Source organism: Leopardus geoffroyi, chromosome B1 (assembly GCF_018350155.1).
Source record: "Leopardus geoffroyi isolate Oge1 chromosome B1, O.geoffroyi_Oge1_pat1.0, whole genome shotgun sequence".
Taxonomy (NCBI): domain Eukaryota; kingdom Metazoa; phylum Chordata; class Mammalia; order Carnivora; family Felidae; genus Leopardus; species Leopardus geoffroyi.
The window spans coordinates 147496472-147517670 of NC_059327.1; the positions used below are offsets into that span (position 1 = coordinate 147496472).

At 38.0% G+C, this 21199-nt stretch overlaps 1 protein-coding gene across 1 annotated transcript in view; it reads left to right on the plus strand.

Annotated features, from left to right (window-relative positions):
• Positions 1–6142: 6142 nt before the first annotated feature.
• The window catches only part of GC (GC vitamin D binding protein), a 31506-nt gene continuing 16449 nt past the window's right edge, over positions 6143–21199 (plus strand). Inside the window, exons 1-3 of the mRNA XM_045473795.1 lie at positions 6143–6360; positions 18662–18731; positions 19292–19424. Of these exons, the coding sequence (XP_045329751.1) occupies positions 6303–6360; positions 18662–18731; positions 19292–19424 (261 nt within the window). The 5' untranslated portion in view covers positions 6143–6302. The remainder of the gene's footprint in view (positions 6361–18661; positions 18732–19291; positions 19425–21199) is intronic.

The following is a 21199-nucleotide window of genomic DNA, read 5'->3' on the forward strand; positions in this document are numbered from 1 at the left end:
GAACAAATCTCAGCTAGAGTAAGAACACTGTGGGTAAAGAGAACACAGTGCAGAAAGACTCAGTGCAGCCTGGAAATTCAGGTCTCTTCTGCACTCCAGAATAGTATATCCACGTGCCTACTCAGCACATCTTCTAACACATCTTCCCCAAACTCTCTCCTTTAGTATGTTCTATAACAGAAAATGGCATTAATAATCACCAACTTGCTTAAACCAGAAACCTGGGGGCTCACCCCTGACTTTTCTCCCTTTCAACATTGGTCAGTCACCACTGATTCTCTCTCCTAAACAGTCTCCTCGTCCCATTGCCAGAACCGCAGGCCAAGCTACTGTCAACCCTGGTCTGGTCTCCTGAAGCAGCATTCAAACCAGCCGCTCTGCATCTACTCTCATCTCCTCTGCATTCTCTACATACTTACCACTCAGCACTTTGCAATTTTGTTTACATTATCTGCCTTCCTAACTAGATTAGAAGGTCCACGAGGACTATGGAGGTCTGCAGGTAATGGTAATACCAACAAGTTTTCATGATACCTTGCAAAAAGTGGTGTGAATTAAATATATGTTAAATAAAAAATTGAAAGTTTCAAGAGCAGACACAAAGGAAAGTAAGGGCTCTTCCAATGAAATCAAAGGGAACAAAGACCTTTGGAGACCCAGCAATGCAATGTGCTCAGTAAACCACAAGCAGTTCAGCTGTACTAAATTTTAATATGCAAGGCAAAGAGTATCTTACAGAGGTGCATAGAATGTAGTCATGAACTTTAAACAGAGGCATTCAATGAACGGGTTTTAATTAGGCAATAATATGGTCTCATTTGTTTTTTAGATAAATAATAGCAATAGAGGGAGGATTGATCTAAAGATAGGTTAGAGAGCCTTGAATTGCAGATGATCGGAACTGCAGCTTGAGTCAACTTAAATAAAAAGGGAGATTGGATATTGGAATTTCTCATGGGAGTCAAGAACAGGAAAATTGTTTGGCTATGAAGACTACCCTGTATGAAAAACAGGGCTTTCCCCGTAAGGTTAGAAACAAGACCAGGATCACCACTCTTACAACTTTTATTCAACGTAGTACTGGAAGTCCTAGCCACAGCAATCAGACAACAAAAAGAAAAGGCATCCAAATTTTCAAGGAGGAAGTTAAACTCTATTTGTAGAGGACATCATACTATATATAGAAAACCCAGAATAATACACACACACACACACACACACACACACAAACACACACACACACACACACACCCCTACTAGAACTGATAAATTTAGTAAAATCGCAAGATACAAAATCAATGTACAGAAGTATGTTGCATTCCTATACAGCAATAGTGAAGCAGCAGAGATAGAAATTAAGAAAACAATCCCAGGGGTACTAGGGTGGCTCACTTGGTTAAGTGTCAGACTCTAAAATTCAGCTGAAGTCATGATTACAGGGTTGTGGGATTGAGCCTCATGTCAGGGTCTACACTGACTTTGGAGCCTACTAAAGATTCTCTTTCTCTACTGCTCCCCACCATCCCCACTTACAGCGCTCTCAAAAAAAAAAAAAATCAATCCCACTTACAATTACACTGAAAATATTAAGGTACCTAGGAATAAACCTAACCAAAGAGGTGAAAGATCTATACTCTGAAAACTATAAAGTACTGATGAAAGAAATTGAAGAGGACACAAGGAAATGGAGACAATCCATACTCATGGATTGGAAGGAAAAAATTGTCAAACTGTGTATACTACTCCAGAATACTATACGGTTTTGTAATCCCTATCAAAATACCAGCAGCATTTTTCACAGAGCTAGAAAAATGCTCAAGTTTGTATGGAACCCAAACAGCTAAAGTAACTTTTACAAAGAAAAGCCAAGCTGGTAGTGTCAATTCCAGACTTCAAGTTACATTACAAAGCTGCAGTGATCAACACAGTATGGTGCTGACACATACATAGGCACATAGATCAAAGTAGAAAGAGTAGAAAACCCAGAACTAAGTCCACAATTACTTGGTCAATTAATCTTTGACAAAACAGGAAAGGACATCCAATGGGGGGAAAAAAAACGAAAACAAGCAGTGTCTTCAACAAATGATATTGGGAAAACTGGTCAGCTACATGCAAAAGAATGAAACTGGACCACTTTCTTATACCACACACAAAAATAAACTCAAAAAGGAAGAAAGACCTAAATGTAAGACCTGAAACCATAAAAATCCTAGAAGAGAGCACAGAAAGAATGGTCTCTGACATCAGCCAGAGCAAAGGGTTTTAGATAGGTCTCCTGAGACAAGGGAAATCAAAGCAAAAATGAACTATTGGGAGTACATCAAAACAAAAAGCGTTTGCACAAAAGATTCAACAAAACTAAAAGGCAACCTGCTGAATGGGAGAAAATATTTGCAAATGACCTATCTGAAAAAGGGTTAGTATACAAAAAACCTACAAAACTCAATTAAAAAATGGGCAGAAGACATCAACAGACATTTCTCCAAAGACAACATACAGATGGCCAATAGATGCATGGAAAGGTGCTCAACATCACTCGTAATCAGGGAAAGGCAAATCAAAAGTACCATGAGATGTCACCTCACACCTGTTGGAATGGCTAAAGTAAAAAATACAAGAAGCCACAAGGTTTTGTCAAGGATGTAGACAAAGGGGAACCCTCTTGCACTGTTGGTAGGAATGCAAACTTGTATAGCCACTCTGGAGAACAGTACGGAGGTTCCTCAAAAAGTTAAAAACAGAACTACCCTATAATCCAGTAATCGTACTACTAGATATTTGTCCCCCAAAATACCAAAACACGAATTCAAAGGAATACATGTATTCCTATGTTTATAGCAGCATTATTTACAACAGATAAATTATGGAAGCAGCCCAGATATCCATCAATAGATAAACAGATAAAGAAGATGTAGTACATGTACACAAAAGGATATTACTCAGACATGAAAAAAAAAAATTAAATCATGCCATTTCCTACAGTATGGGTGGAGGTAGAGAATATCATGATAAGCAAAATAAGTTAGAGAAATACAAATACCATATGATTTCACTCATACGTGGAAGTTGAAAAACAAATGAACAAAGGGGGGAAAAAGAGACAAGCCAAGAAACAGACTCTTAACTACAGGGAACAAATTGATGGTTACCAGAAGGGAGGTGGGTGGAGGGATGGCTAAAATAGGTGATGAAGATTAAGGAGTACACTTCTGGTGATGGGCACTGGGTGATATATTGAATTGTTGGATCACTATACTGAACACCTGAAACTACTATAATACTGTATTTATACTGAAATTAAAGAGCTTAATAAAAAAAAATACCCTGCAATCTAGGTTGTGTTCAATTCCTACTCTGCACATCAACTTTAAGGATAATACATACATTGTGCTACTAACATCCATCTCATCAGGTCATTCATCAGGGCAAGATACTGATAATGCACTTTATACTATTAAAGAGAATCTAAATGAAAAGAACACTCTGGAAAATGAAATCATTCTGAAGAAGGTCATTTGTACTATCATACTATAATGGGACCATTTCTAAACAGCCTGTAGGATCATAAAAATGTTCAAGATACTGCTCTGGTAAAGAGTATATGGCCTAAGAGTTAGTAAAAGAGAATAATAGGTAAAGAAGCAAAGATGGGCTTTGCCTCACAATTTTGCCTAGAACTATTTTTTTTTTTTTTTTTTTTTTTGGTGAAAAACCTACATTCCTTCTAAATCCAGTGACAAGATAAAAAAAAAAGTAGTGTTTAAGATTTTAAGTAGTTTCTATACCCAATGTAGGGTTCAAACTTATGACCCTGAAATCAAAAGTCACATGCTCTACCAGCTGAGCCAGTCAAGTGCCCCAACCAATTCTTTATAGGCAAGACAACTACTATAAAATTCTACTTAAATATTTAATAAATCTGTTTAAAAATATATTTGAATAAATTTAAGTGGCCATAACTGCTACTGTAATACAGTAGCAGATTTCAGTGGGCTGTTTTCACCTTTTGTCCCCATCTGACTTACTAGTCATTGCGACATGAGACTTCTCATTTAAGCCAATTATGATTATTTCTTCCCAGTTTTAGAATAGTTATAAGCAATGAACACTTGAAAGATTAAAGAGTGATACACAAATAATACTGAGCAAAGGCTCATATATTTAGCTATTAGCAAGTGAGAGCTAATTTTCAGTTATAAAAAGAAACTCAACCAAGAGAATGCTTTTGGCAGCTTGTGTAGAGATTACTCAAGAGGACTCCTAAATGAGATGTTGCAATTCTTGTTACATGTAGTTTGTCATTAAACAGAAGTGATAGAGGTTATTGCAAAAGCAGAGATAAAGTTATTTTTTAAGTGAAAGAACAGGCTGATCTTAAACTCTGTGGCAAATTTAATAGGAAACAATATAGTTTATCTTTGAATGAATCAAAAGAGGACTGAAATACTGTTAAGTAAACTAAGAACGTATGTTGTGTTATCTTAATGGAACTTATCAGTTATTCTCAAGTCTGGGCTTCTCAGTTATTTTTAAACTCTTTGGCCCTAATTTAGAGTGGATTTCCAAATAATTCACAGTAAGACTAAAACATTTTTTAATTAACTTACAAAATAAACCAGTAGTTTAGCCAAAGGAAAAATTTAGAAGATTTTGAGGTGGCAGAAAATTCATCTTTCAACAGTATAGAGTTGGTTCTTGAAGTGCAAGACCATCTTCCCATATGGTCTCTAGCAAGGTTTGTAGTATCTTTTAATCTTCTTTACCACATAGATGTCCATTGGCCTTACAGCAGTAACTAAACAAGATCAAAGCAGAGATCTTTTTCCAACTAACAGGACTCCATTTTCCAAACCTAAAACCCTACTATTTTCAATATAGATGGTGGATCAGACTAAAAATGTAACTGTTTAGTGCAGTTTACCAAGATTTGGAAGGAATCTGCCCATGTAATTAATCCTTTGCTACTAAATCATTACTGAAATTCTAAATTACTTGTCTGTGATGGTCCTAAAGCCAAGATACAGTGTTGGCTTTAAAATATTCTGCAGAGTTCCAGTGATCTTCTCAGTTTGGAGAGCTCTGCCAGCAAAGAAATTGGACAACAGCTAAAATAAGAGTAATAGCTAATGTAAACAACAGTAATAGAGAACATTAATGTTATCATGGGTTTGATGTCATGGTAAACTCTGTACATGGATTATCTTCATTAAGCTCACAACAATCTTGTGACAAAGGTACTAAGAGCTATCACTACTTTGCATAGGAGAAAAAAAATCAGGTTTAAACAAAACTTCCCAAGGCTATAGGGCCAATAGGAGCTGAGGGAGGATTTGATTTCATAGCTTATGTACCCAACCCTTACCTGACTCAGTTTCCTGAAAAGAGGGCTACTCCAAGACCCAGGGACTGACCTGACTCCAATGATGGGATGAATGATAACTATGCCTTTCTGGGTAATTTACAAAACCTATCTGGGGCTTGGTTCCCTCTTCTGCATTCTACAAGGCACTATGAACTCTCAAGTTATACTATTCCCAAACGTATTAATTGTAGAGTGTTTGTAGAAAGAACTTTAAATGAGCTCCAGGGAGTCCAACATCTGCCACTAACTTTTGTGATTTGGGGCATTTACCACCACCACCTCCATCATCCCTAGTTTTTTGCCCTTCAAGGGTTATTTTTAATATGTAGGTCAGTGCTTTAAAAAGTGTAATATAGGACATGAAGTACTATCCCACCGTATTCAATAAAATTTTAAAACATTAAAATTATGGAATGGGTGATAAGCTGGCTTCTCATTCTCTCCCTGCCCCCTTAGGACTTAAAAACAACTAGTCTGTGATATTTTAAAGATAATCCTTACTTGTAGTACAATTAAAGAAAGGCAGACCAATAGAGAGAAACCTCCAAGTTTCCATTTATACATGAGAAGGGTAGAGACAGTCCCAAGATGCTTAACTCACAGGGCAGGTGGGAAATGTGCCCATTAATACATTAAGTACATTTTAGTAAAAAGCAGCAGTGGGGGAAAAAATTCCATATATACCCTGACTCTGGCAGTTTGACAAAGTTAATGATTAAAATCGTCTACATTTTCCCCCAGGGTGTCTATTTGTCTTGATTGATATTATTTTATCTCTTATGGTCCAAGGATGACTGCCCTTGCCTCTGTGTAGAGATTAATAATTGATTGGTTCATAGTCAGGAATCTTAGTAAAAGGGAATTGGTTACTTTGGGCTGTCACTTTTACTGGGTGACGTACAGGAGACGAGGTGCTGCAGAACTCACCAGCAGAAAAATGAAGAGAATTCTGGTTCTTCTGCTTGCTGTAGCATTTGTGCATGCTCTAGAAAGAGGTAAGACTTCCATTGGTGTGATCATTTATAAAAACTCTTAGTCTGATTTTCCATTACCCTTTTGAAAAGTTATACAAAAATTAGAGAACAGAGAGTTGGTATACAAGAACAGAGAGTTGGTAAACATGTTGAGAAAGGATAGAATCAAAAAGGCACTAATGTGAGCTCAAATATGGCATATAGCATTTAATTGGAATAGACAAGAAATCAAGAATCTCAGAAAAGAAAATTGAAAAGATAATTGTCCTTCTTTGATTTTTTTTGAGAGCCAAGATTTGGAGAGAATCGCTTGAAATTAGAAATTCAGTTGTTAGAAGATAATGCAAATGAAAGCTGTGGTCAATCAATGAGCACTTTCCCCCTAGACTTCAAAGATTTATGGTCTTTGAGAGCATAATAATACATTCTATCAATGATGCATGAAGTCAGCAAAGATCCTAGATCCTCTAAGAAATTCTGTGTATGTTTAATATTTGAAAGTACATTATAGTTTCTAAAACATCCACATGAAAGAATATAGCTTAATTATCTTGATAACCATGTTTTAGATTTTTCATTAATATTCTTTAAATGGGAGGGGCACCTAGATGGCTCAGTCAGTTAAACGTCTGACTCTTGGTATAGGCAAGGGTCATGATTCATGATTTGTGAGATCCAGGCCTGCATTGGGCTCTGCACGGAGATTCTCCCTCTCTCCCACTCTCTCTCTCTGCCCCTCCCCCAATTGCTGGCTCACTCTCAAAATAAATATTAAAAATTTTTTTAAATATTCTCCAAATGGCATCTCATCTTTGAGCAATGTTTAAAAATGTTTTTAAATGATAGAAGCTGAAATAGAAGCAGGTGACTTCATGAAAAGTTTCCAAGTTTCAAATTCATAATCTTTTCCAATTTCCTTCTCTGGCTGATTCTTTAGTGCTTCTAAGGAAATCTGCATTCATCTTGGAGAAGTGAAACTTACATTTAGTGCTATCCGTGAGCAGCCTCACTCAAGTCATGTGGTAGTATTCATATTAACAACATATCTAACCAATAGAATAAGATGTATAACCCAGAAATTACCAGTTACTGTGACATGAAAAACTTTATTCCTCTTCTCTGTACATTCACTTTTCCTTGATCTTTTATCCAAGTTATTTTACATTTTAAGTTCTTTATATATATATATATATTTATATTTATATATACATAAATATATATATATATATAAATATATATATATATATATATTTTGATGTTTATTTTTGAGAGTGGGATAGGAGCAAAGAGAGAGAGGGAAACAGAATCTGAAACAGGCTCCAGGATCTGAGCTGTCAGCATAGAGCCCCACGTGGGACTTGAACCCAGAAGCCATGGGATCATGACCTGAGCTGAAGTCGGATGTTTAACCAACTGAGCCACCCAGACACACCTCATTTATAGATTTTTAAGTAAGCTACAGATCCTATGCTGGACTACAAAGTCTGAGATCTCATGGGGTATAAATTGTGTCCTTTACAAGAGCCCTAAATAGGCCACGTCCCAGGAAACCCTGAAAGCTTACTCCTTTGCCTATGGTTTCCCTGGGGCATATACGAACCTGAGAAATCCTACTGAAATAACATTCACATCAAGATCTTCAAAACACAGAAGATCTAGTAACGGCTAGGTCCTGGGATTGTATGTGGATGCCCAGCATAGGGCAGGGGTCATCATTTTGGACTGCTGACTCTAAGTGCATATTGGCTTCCCAAAGGATCACAAATGTCCTCTGGAAAACAGTATTCTGCAACCCCTATTTTGACATTCAGCACTCTCTCAGGCTCTAATGAAATGGATCCTGAGAACTTCAATTAAGTTCAGACCTTAAAGGAAGCTTAACAATGAAATTCAGATTACTTAGATTCCAAAGGTCAGATGATAACCCCCAAGACATAAAATACATTTATAAGTAATAAATGTCCAATATTTGGAAATAGTACTCCTGACCCACCAGTCCTGAGCATAACCCAAATGACCAAGTCAATGATTTACCTGGAAGCTAGGTAGGCTCTCTTCTAGCAGAAAGTTACTATATTATATATACATACATATATAGTTGTATGTATATAAAATAAATGGAGTTGAGAGGAGGCTTGGATAGTAGACAATAGGTATGTGTTGCAGTTCTATTATAGTTCTAGAGAGCTGATCAACAATCCACAACATGTATCTAGAAGACCTTTTTCCAAAGTATATTTCATTCAAGACTCATGTTAGGAAAAGTTTTATGGCCAAACACATATAAGAAATAAGCCATACATTAGTCTTTCTTGGTTGGTTTACAATCCATGTCTTTGTTACCCTAAAGGTTTCAAGAAGTCATACAAGAAAGAAACCATACTTCACCCAGTTTCCCAAACACACAGGCTCTTTCCTGAAGTGTCCAGACACCATGGAAATATTCTTTGGGAAACCTCAGGTTTAAGATGGATACTGCTGCAGCTCAACATGAATAGCGGCTCCAGTCAGGCAAATCCTGTCCTATCAAATGGCCCTGGAGATTTAGTGCACAAGCCCTTGGGTACATCTTGGGAGAAAAGGGCTTACCAAGTGTGCCAAATCCGGATGGAGTCATAAAAATACCTCCACGTTAGCTACCCCATGAGAGGCAAGAAGTCTGTGTATGCCAATCACCTCTCCACTCAAGTTTCTTTCCTCAGGACTGAAATCTAAAATCTATCTCTCCCTCTCCCCAAGAAAGCAGCAGGAAGGCTGACACAGCTACACAATTACTAAGGAAATAATGCTACGGGAAATAAGCCTCTGCATTTTATAGGAGCTGTTGGCAAGAGCGGGATCTATTATTACAAACATTTTCCTTTTTGCTTGAAGCATCTCATTCTCAACATATGTACTGTTACTAGATGGGGTATCAAATAGCAAGAAGAAAGTAAGTTCTTTGAGTTGTGGGGGAGCTGCATTTATCCTTCTCCCGCTTGCCTGTCAGAACACCCCTAGACAATGTGGGTTATCCCAATCTCCCAAATCACCACTGAATCACCATTTCTCTTTTCCACAAGCTCAGCCTTCATCAGCAGCCATATTAAAAATAAGTTGCTCTAAGCTTGATTCAGGAGCATCACTGCACAGAAGTCAGAGAAGTAATTTAGGATACGTAGAGATCTTCTCTGTTTTCTCAGATAGGTCTTTGTATCCTCTCTGCAAAACCTACATAAATGGTTATTGAGGGGGTGACCCAGGATAGGAGGTCTACATGATGAAAAGGAGACAGCCATGAAAAGATCTAGAAGTGTGTTTCAAGGTGAAGGAACAGAGGTATAAAAGTCTTAGGAACAAGTATGGCCTGAATCAAGTTCACAAAGCAGCCAGAGAAAAAGCACAAAAGAGGCTTAGCTCTTTTTGAGGGAAAAGGAGGAGGAGCTGAAGTCAGAGAGGTAGCTAACTTTATCACAAAGGCACTGTTAACTTCCCTGGAAATTAATAGCAAAGTTACACTCCACTGTTAGGTACAAAGCCAGGTACACACTCACCACCATATGGCTAGTATAGGGAGAAGTATGTATGCTTTAAGCAGACATGAGGTTAATCTAGGAGGAAGAGATGAAGAATTTTTTTTAATGTTTATTCATTTTTGAGAGAGAAAGCATGACCGAGGTAGGGACACCGGATGGCAGAGGGGGATGGTGGCAGAGGATCCAAAGTGGTCTCTGAGAGGGCACCAGCGAGCCCAATGAGGGGCTTGAACCCATGAACCTAACCATGAGATCATGACCTTGGCTAAATTTGGACGCTCAGCCAATTGAGCCACTCAGGTGCCCCAAGAGATGAACAATCCTTAACAGGCATCTATTACCCTTCTCCATGGGTGTCTATGGCCACTTACCTGTTTTTTTCTGCCCACCACTACCCTGCTCTGTCCCCCACCCCTTCCAGTTCCTCTGCTAAAGTCACACTGACCTCCACACTATCCCACACACTATGTGCTCTGCACCTAAGGAGCTTGTGCTAGCTGCCCCCCTTCTCTTAGAACACTGATCCACCTGATATCCACATGGCTCCCTTCCTCACCTCCTTTCAAGTGTCTGCTCCAAGCTCCAAGCCAAGAGGCTTCCCTGACCAACCTATCTCAAATAGCACTGACTATTCCATTTTTCCTTATCCCTTTACCTTGATTTTTTTTTTTTTAGTACTCCTCACCTTATCTGATCACCAGCTGTGTATTATAATAAATGTAAAATGTAGAATCCAACCTCCAGGAAATCAAGGAGTTTATTTTTGTTCCTTGCTTAACTCCAAGTTTTAGAAGACTACTATGACCTGTAATATGTGTTCAACAGATTTTTTGCATAAAATCAGAAAGTTAGGTAGTTTTGATTATTTAAGGAAAATTAAACATAAACTAGGACATATAATAGATATCCTGGAAGTAGTAAACTCTGTAAAATTCTAAAATAAGATTTATAAAGTATCCAATGTGAAACATTAGAGTCTATGCACTAAATATAGCCAATATTCATAATGTGTCAGCATGTTCAAAATCTTTTGAATAAATTTCATCTTTACAACACCCTGATCAACTCAGTACTATTATCCCCACTTTGAAAGTGAGAGAAATTATCCAAGGAAAATAAGCTAATAAGTGGCAGAATCAGAATTTTACCTAGATTAGTTAGGTTTACAAAGATAATGCTTGAAATCATGGTTTTGCCACCTCTCATGGGACAGATATCTGAACAATCTCTCACTAACCTAAGGACAAAAGAGAAAAACAGTTCATTAGCACCTGTTTAGGGGGAATTAAGTCAAATTCACTCTGCCTACTATGGTCATCCAGAACTGATCCAAACTCTAGTTCATCCATACTCCATAGGACTGGCTCTGTCTTCTAACTTCCCTGTTTTCCCAGTACCATAACCTTGGAATTGCTTGATGTCCAATCCTGCAGAGACTTCCTGAGTTTTGTTGCTTTCATTTTTGTTATCTATATTCAATCCTGTCCATAGTCTACCAATTTCAGCCCTGAAGTAAATCAGCCTTATACAGAGCATTCCACTATAGGAACCTCCTCCGTATTCCCTTTTGCCTCTCTCCTTTACCTCCTATGTGTATTTAAGCTCAAACCCTGTGAACACTACCTCTCATATCTACATTTCCATATACGGTCTTTGTCCAGGCCCTTGTTCCCCCTTTGCACGGTTATTGTAATGGCTTCTGACCAAATCCCTACCTCTTATCTCTTCCCCACTTGGTTCATATTAGAATACAATACACAACCTGACAATCTGGTAACTGGAGTCCAAAAGATGAATTACATAAAAGTCAGGATCACTACTGAGAGATTAATGAAATGATCAATTTGAGCTTGTACAGCCAGCTGGTAGGATTTCAGGGATCAGGCTATCGAATACAAATCCACCCCAATTCTAGTCTGTTTAAAGCCACCTAATGGTAAGTACAACTTCAGGCTGAAATAGGAATGAGCAAATGGTAGGCAGAATGGAGCCCTCTAAAAGTGTCTAGATCCTAAAGGTCCAGAACCTGTGAGTAAATAGGTAGGTTACATCACAAAAGGGAATTAAGGTTGCAGATGGAAAAAAGGTTGCTAATCAGCTGACCTTCAAATAGAAAAATAATGCTGGATTACCTGGTGGGGTCAATGCAATCACAAGGTGCTTATGGTGGAAGAAAAGCAGAAGAGTCAGAGGAAGGGGTGACTAAGGAAAAAAGATGCAAAATTCTAGCTTTGAAGATGGAGAGGACGGCCTGGTCCCAAGAAATGTTGACTGCCTCTAGAAGCCAGAATAGAAAAGGAAACAGATGATCTCCTTAAACCTCCAGGAAGAACATAGTCCTATTGACACTTTGATTTTAGCCCAAGGAGACCTTGGCCAGACTACCCAACAGAACTATAAGGCAGTAAGTTTGTGTTGATTAAACCACTAAATTTGTGGTAATTTGTTACAGTAGCAAAAGAAGTCTCATATAGTAGGTTTCTGGGCCCTGTGACGAGTTGAGACTTCCCAGAGAAAAGGAGAAGTGAGGCAAGGCATCTCACGGTTGATGAGCTACCATTTTATTTGTCAGATCCAGTGAAAGCTGGCCAGGAGATGACTGGGGTGCACGTTGACTCATTTCGCTGATTTCTTAGAGTTTCTATTTTTATCTTCTCTTTCATATTCCTTTTACCAGAAAGTAACTTAACCTATCTCCTGCAAGGAGGACTGGAACAAATCACAGAATATCTATATCACCAGAGTAGAGAATATCTGATAATATATACCATAATTGGATTTTGCTATGAAAGTTGAATTTTGCTATAAAAAGTTTTTAACACTGAGCGTTTAACACATTAGGCAGGAGAGGTGCTAAGCATTTTCACATAGATTAATGTAGAAGAACCTTATGAAAAAGATACTATTGATTACCTTAAGCCCAAGATTACTCTTTCTTGAATTCCCCTACAGGAATAGATTTCAATGGATACCCCATACCTTAAAATTAAAACTATTAAGTCTGTGTTTAAGTCTCATACTTCAGTTCTCTTATTGGACTATTCATTTTCCAAGTAGGATTTATGATTTTCTAACTTAAGACAGCTCAAGTTGTACCCTCCACACAAATACTTCTCCCAATTCATTTACTCCTGTTAAAATCCTGCCTATTATTCATGATTCACTTCAGGTAATAGTTCCTTTCTTGAGGCTTTCTAAAAGCTCTCCCTTCCATTCTCAAGTTTCATAATGCTTTGTTTCAATCTCTTCTTGGGCAATGATCACTACTGGTATGACATGCTTATCTCTACCACCAGACTTCAGTTCCTTAAGTACCGGGGTCTTCTGAGTTTTGGCATAGCACCTTTTTATTCCTGTAGGCTATACAATGCATTCCAAATTTCCACATCAAGATGTAGAACATATCGCCCTCAAGTATCCCAAAAGTGGGAATATGAAACTTGCTTCCTGATCTTCACCCCTGCAAAAGCATTTGTAGATGACAAGGTGCCCAACTTATAAAGGGAAGGGGCAGTGCAAGGAGATGTAGAAAGAATGCCCTCCTTTGAGACTTTGGTGAGACCACTACAGTAGACCCATGGACATTAAATATGAGTGAAGTCCATGAGGCCACTCTCTACCACAACTGTCGTTTCTAGAGAACTGACTCACTGACCCCGTATCTCCTACTGTTTAATTTTCAAAACATAAAATGAAGCTTTATTTGTTCTTCTGATGGCATCCTAAGAAGGACATTTCATTTCCTCTAAATTGTTTAATCTATAGAGGTCATGTAGAGTTCTAGGTTTAGTATTAGAAGGATTGAATTTCTTTCTATGGACTCAAACCCAGAAAACTGCACACTGGCCTATAATCATGATCAATGTGAAAGACCAGATCAGTGTTTTACGATTAAAAAAAGCAATAGAAATGAGAACCAAAAAAGCCTGAAAAAATGAAATCGAGTTTTAATTCGCCACTGCTTCATTAACAGGGATTCTAGCAATAAATCAGTAGTTTTATCTCCAATAACTAGGGAAGCTTCCTAAACCTGTCCAGCAAGGCTCAATTTCTCAAGTAAAATCACTATTCTGAAATCAATATATAGTCTGCTTAGTTTAAATAAATGCTACAAATCATATTTCTAAGTTCACACTCACACACCTCCCCCCCCCCAAATATATGGGCATTTTCTGACACCAATGAGTCTGTCAGTGCATGATGGAAATGAAAATGCCAAAGGAATAAAATTAAAACAATATATAATGCTCCATGGAGCTCTGAAAACCTATGATTCTCCAAAACAAAAAAGGAAAATAGCAACATTAATATGGTTTCTAGCATCCTACATAAGCATTTATTCAATTCAATGTTATTTAGGGTACAGCCATTGCTCCCAGTATATAAATGGCTTTTATAGGGGACCGAATTTGTTTTAGAGAAATACTGTAGCAGTAGTTCAAGCATTCAAAATACATTTTTCAGCAAAGTTTGTACCAGGACAGTAGTACCTTATGGTCTGTCTATTTTCAACTAGATTGAAAATTCCATGAGGGCAGAAGGAGTATTTTGCTCTCCATTGTATATTCACTACTGAATCCAACCACCTAGTACAGAGTAGATCTTCAAAACATATCTGTTTCATTTATTAATACTATTAGCTCTGTTGAGAGAGAGGAGGTACATAAAGCAATACCAATTTCCTAAAAATAAATCAAGTTTTCAAAAGTCTAGATAGAATTAGACACAACTTACCAGAATATTTCACAATATAGAAAGAAATGGGACAGGCTATTGCAAAAAGCAAAAATTCCATTAATTTGTAAACATTTAGTGCTTAGGGGTCACTTGATGTCAAAGTGATTTCACCAGAGTCACTGAGATTATGCCAATATTTACTGGGGCTGTATCAAAGTCCAGATTGCCTTCTTTATAACCACATGGAACATTCAAGAACAGACTGTGTCATTTATCATTCATTCTAGATAGTATTTAATTACATGAATCAAAGTGGGTTCAACTGGTATGAAAACATTTAGCAGCACTCCCTGGAGTAAGGAATCAATTTGTAATAATCATATTGCAAGTTAACTTCAGTATTTGTTTTTTCAACCATTAGAAAATGATTAACATCTGCTTAGGCTTATAAGATATAGGTATTCTCTGGATAAATAAGTGAACAATTTTTTTTTTAATCAGAAACATATTTTGCGTAGTCTATCTGTAAGATACATGGTACAACAGCTTCCTCTACAGGTTATTTGAGAGCTTTTTACCCTTAATTCTAAACTTTCTCAGTTGACTCTTTTGAGCTGCCTCCCTTGCTTCTATCAAGCCCAAGGTTGAATTTCTAGAAAAAATGGTTCCAAAACCATTTTAAATCTTATGTAGTTGATCTAATTTCCCTCCCTTTTTTTGCATAGTTATTTTGAATTATTTTTAATTTTTAAGTTTTATTCAAATCCAAGTTACTTAACATATAGTGTAGCATTGGTTTCACGAGAATTTAGTGATTCATCACTTGCATATAACACCCAGTGTTCATCCCAACAAGTGTCCTCCTTAATGCCCATCACCGATTTAGCCCATCCCCCACCCAACACTCCTCCAGCAACCTCAGTTTGTTCTCTGTATTTAAGAGTCTCTTATGGTTTGCCCCCTTTTATTTTTCCTTCCCTTATGCTCAGTTTTGTTTCTTAAATTCCTCCTATGAGTGAAATCATATGATATTTATCTTTATTTCACTTAGTACCTAACACCTGTGGATTCTCATGCATTTTGGTACAAACACCTGTTGATTTAATTAAAGCTACTTAACAGGGGCTAATCTGTAGTGTCTGCTTATATCACATGTACTCACATTCCCATAATGCACTGAGTGAAACTTTTTTGGATGAAGTGAGAAATCTGAATCTGGAAGGCCAGAAAAAATATTTCTTTAAATGTTCATCAGAGGTATGCCCTTTGAATACAGGCTCTCACTTTGCATGTTATTGAGTGTTCAGCAATATCAACAAAAATGGACTTCTGTATTTTTATAGGGAACATTAAACAAAATTAGCTCTTATGCATTAAACAGAAAAGTTCTTATTGGAGTTATTTTTTGTGGTTCAAAACACGGTACATTCTGGGGGGCAGGGGGAAGATTCCATTTAATTTCTTAATATTTCTAAAAGGAATTCTTTTGTAATCCCTTGTATGTGATCTTATAGATACGAGGATATAATGTTGTACTAAATTTAGGAATTTAATACATATGGTTATTTAAATTCCATTTGATTATTTCCAGGAAAAACTCACCTCCTCAAAAAGGTATTCATCATTTCAGTTATTAGTCATGGCTGTAATAAAGTTCTCACACATTGAACTAAGATCTACCACCAGTTTTTCTTAGCTCTACCTTAGGAACAACATAAAAGCCTGGACATCCTGCCTTAGGAACAACATAAAACAACTGTGGACATCCTAATGTTATGTCCTTCATTATAGGATGGCAGCTCTCCCCTAGATTCTTTCCCCCATGCCCTAGTGGTCAGTCTCATTGAATATCATTAATGATTAATGGAAGCTTTCAGCCCTTTGAAATGGTGACAATATCTGACCTTGCAAACTTGTCAATACATTTCAGAAAATGTACTAGATGTGAAGGTTCTCAGCTGTAACGAGTTCACTGCAAGTGGCTTTTTATACTCCATTGACTGTTACCTTTATCAATACTACTGTCTTGTCCTGGTTTCCAAGAGGATGTGAGATTTGAACATGTAGTTTCTTTCCCACTCTGATTTTGATGGTATTTGTAATAAGGAGGCGACTCAAAGTACTGCTTAGGAATGTCTCTGTCCCCCAGTTCTGACTCTTCCCACTGCAGTAATATACTTTGAACAGTCCACCTGAAAGATATAGGGGGCAACAGCTTCTTCTGCAGGAGGTCTTTGCCATTAAATCTAAAATCCTAAAGAGAACTTTTCAAAAGAAAAAATTTTCCCTAGTCTATATCCATGCACCACCACCTCTACAGCAAACCATAGAAGACCAATTTCTACCCTGGCTTCCTTATGTTCATGCTTCCAAAGCCCTAACTGAGAGGCAAGGGCATGTGGGAGGGTAAATGCATGACAGAAGTTGCCATTGTATCACCTGAGATGATTTTCTCAATATTTACAGTCCAGGAGAAGTTGCTAACCCTTAACACACTTAGAAACTAGGCAGTTTATATACTTCCTACATTTCTTTCCAAAAGATGTATCATTAAATGTTGAAGGTTTCCTAGACTTACTTGCATAAATGAGTCAGGGAAGGACACCATGGACCACTTCCACACATCTACCCTATTGTGTTATGTAGTAGGGATGTTGAGCAAGTGGGTCTTAATCTGTAAAGAACTCTTCTCCTGTGGGAACGAGCTCTTCCCAGCCACTTGAATGGACCTGAGAGTGGGTTCATTTGATTTTTCTGTTCCCTTAAAGAGGTCCCTCTGATCCTTTTGAACCTCAAAACAACTACCTCATAAAAGTTATGGGAAAGGCTGGTTTGTTTAATGGTCAAATATTTGTAAGTTCTTTTGAAGTTGAAACTACTCCCTCCCAGATCAGGACTGTTTCAGTCCTTTTGCCTATGGTGGCAACAAGAGACATGTACAGTTTCTTCTCTGCTTATTCTCTTCTCCTTCCTCATGCTCACTCAACTGCTTTTACCTCTTCCAAGGTTAACAGAAAAGGGACAAGCTAGCAGGAGAAGCAAGCAGCAGGAACATTAATTCAATGGACAGTTTTGTGAGCTAGTGTTTCCACTAGTTATGGGAAATATTCAAAGTTGACACTTTATGGGTTCGTTGGAAAGCTCTTTGCAACATTTCTGGAATCTCTGACATCCAGCTGGCACCTTAAAGCTTCCCCTTGGGCCTCTGACTTTCAAGTTGTCGGACTCCACACAGAGATGTCCCACTGTTGGCAGCACACTGCCCTCTAGACAGGCCACCCCTTCCTCCCCCCAAATTAAGACAACTCCAGGTCAGATTGCTCTCCTGCTTGATCTATTTAAGGTCCACAGACCACAACACAGCTTCCCACTCAAAGCCCTCACCTTTGCTGCCCCAGGCCACTTCACTAGCCCCTCTCACCCTCTAATATTCTCTAGTCTGAATCAGACACCTGCCATTGTACCCCAAACCTCAGGGGTCACTAGCAAGGTCTGACTGTTTTCCTTTAAGCCTCTCTCAGTGCTTGAAGCAAGGGAAGTGCTTTTCACCATTTCTCCAAACCCACCTCACAGGCTAATCTTTTTTTGGGGGGAGAAAATTGCCAAATTTCCATTTTCCCCCCTAAGCTGAATTCCTAGCCTTCCCTGATAGAATTTGAAGTGGGTAATGGAGTTATGGTGGCAACACCAAGCCACAAATCTCCTTTAAAGTCCTGCATTAGAGGGGCTAGCTCTTCACTATGTATGGGCATATGCTCACCATTTATGTTTTGTTCTTGTTTCTTTCAAGACCGTAGTGAAATGGAGACAAATAAGGATTAAAAGTTACATTTTTAGCATTATTATAAAGAAGTGACATAAGAGACTGATTGCCCTATCAGTAAGTTCTGACATTTGACTTCTCTGCTTTCAGTATTAGGGTGTTTGTTCTGCTGTTCATTACAATGCATAGCAGGCCATAAAATTGATCTGTAGGAACCCAGCTAGAAAGGCACCCCAAAATGAAATTGTATATAGATATTGAGAAAATGCTACCTTCACCATAGACGCATCATATGGAAGACCTATACATATAACGTTACATTCATTAGAAAGGAAAAGATACCAATTTTTCTATTTCTGGTTCCTAGGCCGAGATTATGAGAAGGATAAAGTTTGCAAGGAACTTGCCAATCTAGGAAAAGATGACTTCACATCTTTGTAAGTACGAGGTATTCACTCGCTCTCTTGGTTACTTGACCTTGAATGAAACCACATGTGAGAGAACTTCAATTCAGCAGGGAGGGCTGAACCACTCTCTGCACATTGTGAGAGCCCAAGACCAATGTGGGCACAGGTGTTAGGCCAGTGGAGGACATCCAAAGAATCCAGTTGGATGATTGTTACTAGAGTCTAAGAATTTGTTAGCAGTAAGGTTATTAATAGAGTTAAGAACGAGCACAGCTTAAGATAAAATAAAATGCAAAGAGTATATACAAGGGCTGTGGCAAACAAAAACAAGACACAGAACAGGATTACTGGGGAGGCTTGAGAAAGGAAAGAATAGAAGACTCCTTGGATAAAACCCCCAAATCCAACTTCCATTTTACAAGGAACATTTGCCTAGAACAAAAACTATTTTTTAAAAGTGAACCTCAGGTTCTTTTCACTAATCAATGTATGCAATATTCTGGTTAAAGACTGAACAAATTTCATGTTTTAATATGTACACATGTGAAGTTGCTTAAAATTCTAATATATCAACCTACTGTTTTCCTCAGATCAATGGTCTCATACAGCAGAAAGTTTCCCAGTAGCACATTTGAACAGATCAGTCACCTTGTGAATGAAGTTGTCTCCTTGACAGAAGCCTGCTGTGCTGAAGGGGCTGACCCGGACTGCTATGACCTCAGGGTAGGTTCATGTGGCTGCCCATGTCCTTATGGAGTCACAGAAAGAAGCCAAGATAGGCCTTTATGCTGTATCTTGGGGAAACCTTAGACATCAACTCCACCTACTCCAAGTTTGAAAGAATTACCCCCAGCCCAGACCTATTCTAGTATAATGAATCAGTTTTGCCCATTAGTCCTACAAGGTTCAAATGAAAAGACTGGGATATGTATTAGTTCATGAACCCCTTGAAATAATGCATTCTGTGTACCTTAAAAGCCTACCCATACCTATACATTTATCATGTTAAGACAGGTACAACTGTCCCAGAATAGTTTAGTGTTGGCCTCAAGTTATTTTGGGTTTCAAAAATTGCCTTATATACATACACTAGGTTCTGGGTTTTCTCCCTTTAAGTATAAGTGCAGAAGTTAAAATGCTGAACTGACAGGATTCGAAATGTAGACAGGACCTGAAAAAGGTAAAACTACAGGTGTTTCTAGCAATTTACTAACACAGTTATCAGGCCTCATGCAAAGGACATTTAGATGCATCTTGATAGAGGCTTCTACCGACCAAACTCTTTGTTCAAGCCTGCAGAAATCATGCTCCAAAGATCTGATTTGAATATATCCTAAACAGGGGTGCCTGGGAGGCTCAGATGGTTCGTGGGTTCTAGCCCCACATTGGGCTCTATGCTGACAGCTCAGAGCCTGGAGCCTACTTAAGATTCTGTGTCTCTCCTTCGCTCTCCTCTCCCCCACTCATGCTCTGCCTCTCTCCGTCTCTTTCAAAAATAAACAAACATGAAAAAAAAATTTTTTTAAATCCTACACAATGATTAGTCTTACCTATTAATTGCTTCATTGGGCCCTTGTATATGTTCTAAGAATTTTAAATCAATTTTTCCCCCACCATCAATTCCATAAATACCTATCATTTCAACCAGACCTTCTATACCACTGTAAAATAAACTACCAACCATGATCAATAACAGAACGCGTTTTTATCTTATTTACATTTTATTTCATGCATTAGTTAACTGACCCCTTGACCTGAGATAAGCCCCAGGATTATAGAGACAGATCACATGAAACAGAGATGGCATTGCCTTTGTCAGGGGTGGGAAGCATTTTTAAAACCATGTTGATACTTTCTTTACAAACTTTTTTTGGAAAGGAGATAATAAAAAAAAAAAAAAAAGGACAATTGCCAGGGAAAGAAATGGAAAGGAAAAAAAAAAAATTCACCAACAAGAGATAAGGATGAAAAGGAGTTTCTAAGAATTCCTAAGTTCTGAGAGTCTGAGGAGGAGGAGGAGAGGTTTACTTTTGGCTTATGTAATTAATTCATCATGTTGCTTTCCTTCATTTACAGGAAATTATCTTTAGAAGTTTTTAAAAAGATGACCAACATAAATTAAGTGTAGGGATGTCTAGGCAGTTTTCCCTAGTAAATCCCCAGAAAGTTTTTCCCATGGGGACTCTATTTTACATTTATTCCAAGTATCAAATTCTTTCCAAAAAGAACATTTTGCTGCTGCAATTGCTTTAGTGGTGCCCTTACTATGGGCTTAATCTGCCCACATGTTATCAGTGCACAGTGTTGAGGCAGTAAATTAAGTTGCACCAGTGGTGTTCAATCTGTACTGCACAGGAGAATAAATATTGGGACTTTAGGAAACAGATCCTCAGGCTGCCTCTTTGAATTAATGGATCAGTTTCTGCCTTGTAAAACCCAGGCATCTGGGCTCTGATCCTGATGCAAAAGCAGGCTCCAGCACCAGCAGGTAAGAGAAT